This window comes from Musa acuminata, chromosome BXJ3-7 (assembly GCF_036884655.1).
Source record: "Musa acuminata AAA Group cultivar baxijiao chromosome BXJ3-7, Cavendish_Baxijiao_AAA, whole genome shotgun sequence".
NCBI lineage: Eukaryota > Viridiplantae > Streptophyta > Magnoliopsida > Zingiberales > Musaceae > Musa > Musa acuminata.
In genome coordinates, this window is record NC_088355.1 from 26,633,443 (window position 1) to 26,642,722 (window position 9,280).

Sequence of the window (9,280 nt, forward strand, 5' to 3'; positions counted from 1 at the left end):
CTATCAAAATATAATAAAGGAAGTACCATTGTAATAAAATAATAAATTATTAATATTTTAATTTTTTAGTAAATGTTCTCACGTCGCCTAGACGAAAATGATTATATGTATGTATATGTATATATATATATATACATATATATATATATATGTATATATATATATATATATGTATATATATATATATGTATATATACATATATATATATATATATGCATATATATATATATGTATATATACATATATATATATATATATATGTAAATATATATATATGTAAATATATATGTATGTATATGTATATGTATGTATACATATATACATATACATATATATATATATATAATTATTGATAATATTTAGATTTTATTACAGTATATAACTAATGTACTAGAATATTTAAAGATCAATATAAATTTACTGATAAGTCATTTATTTTCTCTGTGCATATATATATATATTACACGTAACACAGGCAACATAAATGTTGTTGTTTCCTCTGTGCATGAACGTAAGCAATTCTCAAAAACCACACAACAAAAGTTCAGCTTGCCTTATTAAGGCGATCAATATTTTATACTTTTTATGTCGTTGAAGAAAGAAAACATATTATCTAGTTGGGTGTTGACTCTAAACATTAATGGTTTTTGATGGGTCCGGAAAACAACAATTAAAATTATAAACTAGGAAAAGTTTGTCATCCGGCGGTACGCTTTACGAGTTTATACGGAGAGAATAAAATTTGATGTTAAGAGCAATACTAGGAAGACTTTAACATCAAACATAATAATTTACATATGTCCACATGGAACAAGGTTGCATATTAATATATATTCAAGAAACCCAAAGAAAACAAACTAAGGAAGTCATTTAAAATTCAGCTATACAATTGACATACTAGGTCTATAAATGGCCGCGTTATTGTATTTTAAAACATATAAAATAAAAATTAATATGTTAATGTATATACAAGACACATGAAACAATTGGTATAGGGAGAATTATGCACTAAGGAATGTCAAAGAAAAAAAGAAATGTCATAAACTCATAATAAAAAATATTTTAATGGATATTAAAACATATACAATTGACATACTAGGTCTATAAATGGCCGCGTTATTGTATTTTAAAACATATAAAATAAAAAAATTAATAAGTTAATGTATATACAAGACATATCAAACAATTTGTATAGAGGAGGATTATGCACTAAGGAAGTAAAAAAAAAAGAAAAGAAAAGAAACGTCATAAACTCATAATATCTATTAATGTAGGAAAATGTTGTAAGAGAAAGATGTACATTAATCCTTCTATTTATGTGATTAAGATTATTAACGAAAACGGCATATGCGAACCGGGGACCTTTTATTGCGTAAGACTAACGTGATAACCGACTACACCAAAATTTATATTTAAATATATTTTGAGTGCTCGTATAATTGACGAATGAATTGATAATATAAGTTTATTTTTATTATATTTTTTTTTTATAGAATCGGTACAAGTGTTGGATTTAGCAATAAGCATCATAATAATAAGATAAAATTAGATGACAAAGGAAGAAGAACATGTGAAATGCGTGTTTCACTTCAGATACATGTCTCAAGCATTTGATTCTTAAAAAGCATGTGATTATTCAGATACATGCATGTGATTAGGACCGAGATCCCCTAACATTCTCATTACTACAGGTACAACATATCTCCATGATTAATCTATCTATCAACCGTTAGTAAAGAAAGGTTTTAATTATACGTTATCAAATAATTAGGTCATGTAGGAGCTAATATACATATAAAATATATATAGATACGTAGTGGGAGTCACTTCACCTTATTTGCGAAAATACCATTAATTTTATATATGTAGACCGGGCCTCCATTTCACTAACAGGCCGGGCTTATTGGATCGCAATAATGGCTCTGAATGACCAATCCGTAAGAAAGATCTTGACCGTCCATTGATGCAATGGACGGTTACGATCAGTCCATTCTATCCGAAGTCTACCAATACGGATCTTTTTAAGATGACCGCTAGAAGGGCAGAGAGAAGCCCCAAGGCCTAGGGTTTTCGATTTGTCTCTTCTCCCCCTTCATTTCAGCGACCGGGAATCAGGTTGCCGAGCTCGCGGTTTGGAGAGTTGACTCGCTTGTCCTCCAAAGGATAAGGTCGGTTCGATTCGCTTCCCTTTTGCCCGTCTCTTTCTATTTGGATCTCATTTTTCTATCGATGTTGTTCTCTCTCTTTGTTATTCTAAGTTCTCGTGAGTTTACCTGGAGGAGCACCTCTGGAGCTTTGTTGTTGATGAAACCTATCGTGAAAGATGATATGTTGGAGGTTATGTGTCAAAATCTTCTTTTTTGGTTTCTCTTGTCATCAAACACTATTCCCATTCAGATGTTTGAAAGATAGTCTGCACCATTTCGTGACCTATCAATAGCTCCACAGTTACCAATCTGTCCACTCATGCCCAAGCTTAATATGGTTGTTCAAGAAAACCTCTTTTTTTATGTTTTAACTTGCTTTCTTAATATCTGCATTTGCCAGCTTACCCCGAAAGAAAATATTGTGCCGCGGTTGTTACCTTTGATGCTGGATGATTTTCTGATATCTTAAAATCTTAATATTGACAGTGCTTACTGCTCATAAACATGCTAGACTTTGATTGGTGAGATGGAAGCGTATGTTCGAATTGAAGTCCCAGCAATATGTACTGTTTGTGTTACGTGTAATGCGCTTGATATTTAAAAGCTTAAGGAAAGAACACATTTTTTTATTATTAATTTTTAAAACATAGTCTCTTATTTTATTATATTTGTTATGTAAAGTATTTTCTCTACCATAGTTTGTCAATTTCTCGAGGTTCCCTTCGTTGTTGTGAGAATGAAATAGTCATATAGGTCCATCATCAAACTGAACAACTTCTAAAGGTGATAAGTGGCTTTTGATAATTTTAAATTTAATTTCAGTTGTTTGGGATGCAGGCATAGTTTGCTGTCTTGTCGAAATGGCTAGACAACCGAGCCCTGATATTGACGATGAACTCTTTAACGAAATTTATGGAAAGGAATATACTGGTCCTCTGCAATCAGCTGAGACTACCACCCCAAAAGGAGATACAAGCAAGAGGCCGCTTTCTGGTAGTCAGTCTGATGAGGAAGATGAGCCTCGAGATCCTAACGCTGTACCAACCGATTTCACGAGTAGAGAGGCCAAGGTGTGGGAGGCTAAAGCCAAGGCGACTGAAAGGAACTGGAAGAAAAGAAAAGAAGAAGAGATGATATGCAAGATTTGCAGAGAGTCGGGACATTTCACCCAGGTATTATGCACACTTGCCCTTCGAAGCATTTGCAGTGCACCATAAGGCTGTAAGGAATGAAACTGCTTTCTTGTCGTATAAGTTTTCTCTTTTTGTCTTTTAATTCTTCACTTAGTTTGCAGATTGAGTTCACTGGAATATGCTATGAAAAAAACAAGAAATCTTTTTGAAAAACAGCCAAATACATTTTTGGATTCTCTGTTGAAACAGTCGCTAGATAACTGTAGCTCGCTGGCTTATTGCAACATCTTTATAGTATTGTATCGTCACTTTTACGGGGCAGAATGTTATGAGAACTAATTGAGCTAACATATATAACATGACTATGGTAAAGAAAGAGGTACTTCTCTGTGTTAGCTCTTTTGCTAAGTGTATTTTTCTCATTAGAATAGCAATAAAGGAAATAAATGTTTGGGACCGGTTCAGATTGTATGATTTGGTGAAAGGAAAACATAGGAGCTTTCTTTTTCTGTGGGCATGTTGTTAGAAATTCATTTTTTTTATTATCCCATAAAAATGACAAATTTTTGTGGTGTCTGATGGATATTAAACTTTGTGATTGGAACTTTCAATTATTTTGCATGTGGTGGTACAGCTTCATAAGGTTGAGAGACCATTGCCTGGTGCATGTGCTTTTCATATTTTAGAGTCGGAGCCTGCTATCACCTTCACATTATTTTGTATATCCTCGCCTAAACCCTCTGCTTGTCTGTTTTGTCTGTTGTAGGGATGTCCATCTACTCTCGGAGCAAATCGTAAATCTGCTGATTTTTTCGAAAGAGTTCCAGCAAGAGACAAGAATGTGAGAGCCCTTTTTTCTGAGAAGGTGATAAATCAAATCGAGAAGGATGTTGGATGTAAGATAAAAATGGATGAGAAATTTCTGATTGTCAGTGGAAAAGATAGATTAGTTTTGACAAAAGGTGTAGATGCTGTGCATAAAGTGATTCAGGATGGAAAGGATAGAAAGAGAAGCCCTAGTAGTTCAAACAGAAATGACTCTAGATCACCTGATGGAAGTCCCAAGGGTTCTCATGTAAGGCGTTCTGAATCTCAGAGGTCTCATTCTAGTCCAAGAAACACGTCACGCCTCCCAAGCAGGGGCTTCAATCAGGAAAGGCCTGCTGACAATCATGTTCGTCAAGAGTCGAGTAGAATGTCTAGGGGTTCTCCACGAGGTAGGATGTTAAATGAGACTTCTGCTGTCAATTGATGAGTTGTGGAACTTGAAAGTGTTTATAATGTTCTCTGTGCTAGTTATCTTTTAAGTCTGATGATTATATATAACATTTATCCTATTTGGTCTACTATGAAGTGATTTTCTATTTGTCCTTTTGCAGCAAGAGGTAAGTTCAAGATTTATGTGTTCGATTATGAAGTGATTTTCTGCGTGGTTCTGGGTCAGACTGATTTATTGAATGCAAATAGGTATACTGAAAGAATAACCAGACTTTTTTGGTTTGACTTGCTTGTAATTGCTGCATCTTTCTAGTGTTGTTCCTTCTCTATACATAATGTATTCCCTAATTAAAATATCAATTTACCTTAGACATCTGATTTGGTAGTCCAAATTCGTTTACATGTTCTTCATTTCATGAAGCTTATGCTAATGATGGAGGAAAAGGCCATGCAACTCGTTCAAAATCTCCTCTCCGCACAGCATTTGGTCGCGATGCGTATAAATCATATGATGGACACGATCATTATACTGGAATGCATGATAACAACTGGGATGTGGCAAGATTGAGATCAGATTCCCACTCTGAGTGTAAGGTTAACTTTCCTAGTTACCCCCAATCTTTGGAAGAACTTGAAATGGAATTTAAGAAGGAGTTGATGGAACTGGGAAAGTTACATGATCAAGAAGAGGATGACGAGAACTACAAGCATCGTCAGGTACAAGCTAACTATATTATTAACTATGCATCTGTTCAGAAATACTTTGGTGTTCATTATGTTAATCTCTAAGAGAAGATCATTGGGACTTAAGCACTTTGCTTATTTTTGTCATTTATTAAATAAAATATTGCTCCTGAACACGTGAGCTTGAGTGCTCCTTTAGCTTCAATTTTGCATTGTTCATGGATGGTTAGATTCATGTTATTAGTTTACCTTGGCAATGCCACTATAGTTATTTGTAGTCTTTATTCACAATTCCTACTTGACTCAGTTGCATGATTGCCCCTGTGAATCTTGGTCTGTAAATAGCCAAGACCTTCAGGCCAACATTTTCTTCCTCCTGGTGAGGTGTGTGCTTTGTTCCACTTCATTTGTGAATATTATGCACTTGTTACTGGTTGTTCTCCTAATGTCCAGTTTCAGTTGCACTGTATATCTAAAACTATGTATGTTCGGTCTCTATCTCTGTGAACAACCTCTGAACTGTTTGCACCAATGCTTGTGTATATGGTGGTAATTATTTGATCATAACAATCTGTTGACCCTTCTAACGATGTGAACCCATGTTTTTTGAAGATGGGATCTAGGCAATGCTGTAATTTTACATCCTTGCTTCTCACTAAATTCTAACAGGATGAAGTGCAAAGGATCTCAACATCCATATATGAGGCTAGGATAAATCATTCATTTTGAATTATTGTATGTGGAAGTCAGCTATGGATAAGGCGTATTCTTTGAAGGAGTAAAACTATGGGAAAAAGAATATCATATGTTTCTCATTCATATATTGCTTTAAGGGTTGCAACATGTTCTTGGAATAAGTAGGACTAATGTAAAAAAACTAAAAACAAATCCTAATTTCAATATTTTATTGCTTGGCTGCATTTGTATATGCCAATGTTGTGTATTTCATAAGTACCGCAGAGGTGTCATCTGTTGTGCAGAGGTGGTGGTCAAAGAGGGTGCTCTTGATTGGTAAAAAGATGTTTCTTGATATAGTGGTCAGTGGTGATGTGCTGTATAATCACCCTGAGACACCACAGCTGCTATATGGAATTTTCAAAAGTTCAAGCAGTAATTATGACCATGAGCATCGTGTCTGTGTCTCTATAATATCAACAAAATGATTAGCTGGTGGATTGGAGTTTTTATTCTCTTTTTTCCTTTATATTGCCTTTTGTATTCTTGCTCCCTAGAAATAAAATTCAGTCAACTATTGGTCTTGTCTGAAATTGTAACTATAACTCAGCATCTGCTCTTGAAGATTAGTTGTATGAGATTCTTAGCCATTGTTGTGAAATTACTTTCTTCAATTGGATGTCACAATTGATATGTCTTTCTTACATTTTTCTTTTAGAATCTTCAGATACACAGCCACAGATAATAATCACTTTATTGTTTTGGACTAGCTTTCTTAATCACTTCATACTTGAGGTTAATCAGCAGGATATAGATCTGTTTCATGGGATGATCATATGGAAGCTAAAACTTTTCACATAATGACCTGCAAGTAACTGACATCATACATTCTTGGGGTGAATGCAGTGTGTAAGACAGCTGAGAGAGGATCACACGAAGAAGCTGGCTATTATGAGGGGTATGCACATCAAGCAGTGGGAAGAATTTCTTCAACTTGATGTCCGAAGACGGCAACAAGCATGCCAAACTGTCTTTAACCAGCCATCTCTACCAGAGTATGATCAGTCTGCCAGGAATATGCAATATGTTGGGTCTGGTTTACCAATGGATTCCACAAATATATACCAATACGCTGGCGAGAACTTTTCAGCTCCAAGGCCACATGATGCATATAGTGAATTTCAGCATCAAAGGCATGAAGATTTTGGGAATGCATATGGTCGATATTAATCAGTATTGAATGTGGTGGTGAGTTGATGTTTTTTATTTGTCTGTTTCAAAGTAGGAATGGAAGTAAGTATCGTGCTTTATCATTAGTTTTCGCATAACGCTTTAGTCAGTCAGTTTACAAAGGATGAGGATAGTGTAGATCGTTTGTGGTTTGAGGTAGGTGTGCAGGGCTCATAATATTGTCATGCTTTTAATCTGGAAAGATTTCTTTAGATGTAAGTGCATGCAAAATTGACAGGTATCCGACATTTCTTGTGCCCTAATTCTTTCTAGCCCAAAATTTCAGGTTTGATGTAAGGGAATTCAAGTTCAAAAAGTTTGCTGGTTCCATGGTAACCATCCAATCTCTTATGTTGTTGAGGTTTTAGGATCCATTGTTCAAGAATCTGACTGTATCTGCAACACTAAGCGGCACACGTTTCAGATATGTAAAGAAATTCATTTGCTGTGGATTGGAAGGTTCATCTCATTGGCATGATTTAGAAATGTATCTTGCTGGTAGGCTTGTTTTTGTAGATACTCTTTTGGACATCCAGTCTCGTATTCCAACTGGAACTACAAAAATTCCAAATTAGATATTTTGGTTAGATGTAGTTTGTTTGACATGTGAGCTGCTTTGACAAGAAGCTTGTTTTTTATGCATGTTGAGCGAGTTGGTAAATTCTTATGGTTCTAATAGGGAGAAAGTTATGCTGAAACGAAGTTATGTAATACCATGAAGGGTTGAGTTCTTGCCGTGCTGAGGCAGTTGTTTCAGGCAAATATAAACAAACACATGCTAGTATCATTCCCTTGGTATCATCTAAGCTCAGTATTGTTTCCAACTGTTGCAAAGTTGATCTTTTTGGAGCGTCTTAGTCCAGGTGCTGTTGAGTTACCACCAAGCAGTTTATGCATTGTTTTTTGCACAATTACATTGTGATCGGTTTCTGTGACAAGTGAAACTCTTTAATAAACACTTGGGTTGAAGATTGAAGAATTCAATTTGTAATACATGGTGGATCAGTTGCCTTGGTGTTCTGTCGCAATAGACAAGAATTTATGCGACTGGTTGTCACAAACAGAGAGCTCTTTCTGCTGTCATTATTTGGGCTCCAACTTCATTATGCAGGGACTTGGCCAGACAGTTGCATCTGCAGTCTGTCATGCCTGCATATGTTAGCCCATGTTGGTGGCGATCAACATTGACAGTTAAAATAAGGTGTCAGCGATTAGTATTTCCCAAGTATGGTGCATGGGCATCCTGTATTTTTCTCTTGTTTTCATCCATCCTTTTCGTCACAATTTTTTGAAAACAAATCTTTCTAGTTTCATTTTACTTGGATTTTTTGCATCCAAGATTAGGATTTATTTAGAAGATTAAGAGGAAGGAGAGCTTGCTAATTTTCTTTTAAAGATTGTTAGTGGTCCTTTAATTATCTAGGGGATCATTAGATGTCTCCTTTCGTAGGTAGGTAGGTCTTTGTTGGATGTATCCTTACGTAACAAGTTGGGCCTATGAATACCAATAAGAAAATTATAATATTCTTAATAATACTTATTTCAATTCATAACAAATCGTTGAGCTATTGCCCTCTAATCTACACACTAAACATCAATTCAAGTTCTCTAAATATGAGGTGCAATATAATTGCATGTGTAAATTACTGTTGGCCTCTTCCTTTCCAAATGAGCTCAGTAATGAAAAGGCAATGTTTCGTAAAAGCCTCCAAAAGATGGATTACACAAGCCATTCAAAATCATTTAGAGAAAACTTTAGTACCAGTCACTCTATGGGACAATCAAACCCAAAATTTTAAGTGTTTCTTTGCATACTTATTCCTCGATTCCTTATCATTCGAATAAAATTATTCTTCAAGTAAATGTTTTGCACCGGTAGCGTAAACGAATACAATGTCGAGTACTAACCCCCCACCACCCACCACATCCACATTTAAAGGGTGTATGTTATTCGGTTTGAACATGACATCGAATTGGAGATGTCGGTGACCAACGATGAGTAGAACGAATGAAGAGAATTTTGAGTTCTAACTTCTCTCTATCCACCACATCCATTAGTGTTCATGTTATTTGAGTTGAATGTGGCATTGAATTGGAGATGACAGTATAAGGACTTGGTCTGTGACCGACTAGGTGAGTGACAATCTCCATGGTAATGACAAAATGCCCATCATTGTTGCATTGTAGGCAAA

The 9,280-nt window shown here is 35.2% G+C and overlaps 1 protein-coding gene across 3 annotated transcripts; it reads left to right on the forward strand.

Moving 5' to 3' along the window:
• Positions 1–2,045: 2,045 nt before the first annotated feature.
• On the forward strand, positions 2,046–7,726 carry LOC103974801 (uncharacterized). 3 transcript variants are annotated; one of them, XM_009389688.3, is made up of 6 exons: positions 2,046–2,169; positions 2,986–3,320; positions 4,048–4,498; positions 4,921–5,216; positions 6,765–7,106; positions 7,375–7,726. In XM_009389688.3, exons 2-5 carry the CDS (start codon positions 3,009–3,011, stop codon positions 7,086–7,088), a joined length of 1,383 nt encoding a protein of 460 aa, XP_009387963.2. In that variant the 5' UTR covers positions 2,046–2,169; positions 2,986–3,008; the 3' UTR covers positions 7,089–7,106; positions 7,375–7,726. The 3 variants fall into 3 exon arrangements, with proteins under 3 accessions (XP_009387963.2, XP_065014050.1, XP_065014052.1); XM_065157978.1 differs by having other exon boundaries at positions 2,047–2,169; positions 2,971–3,320; XM_065157980.1 differs by lacking the exon at positions 2,046–2,169 and adding an exon at positions 2,193–2,338.
• The last annotated feature ends 1,554 nt before the right edge of the window (positions 7,727–9,280 follow it).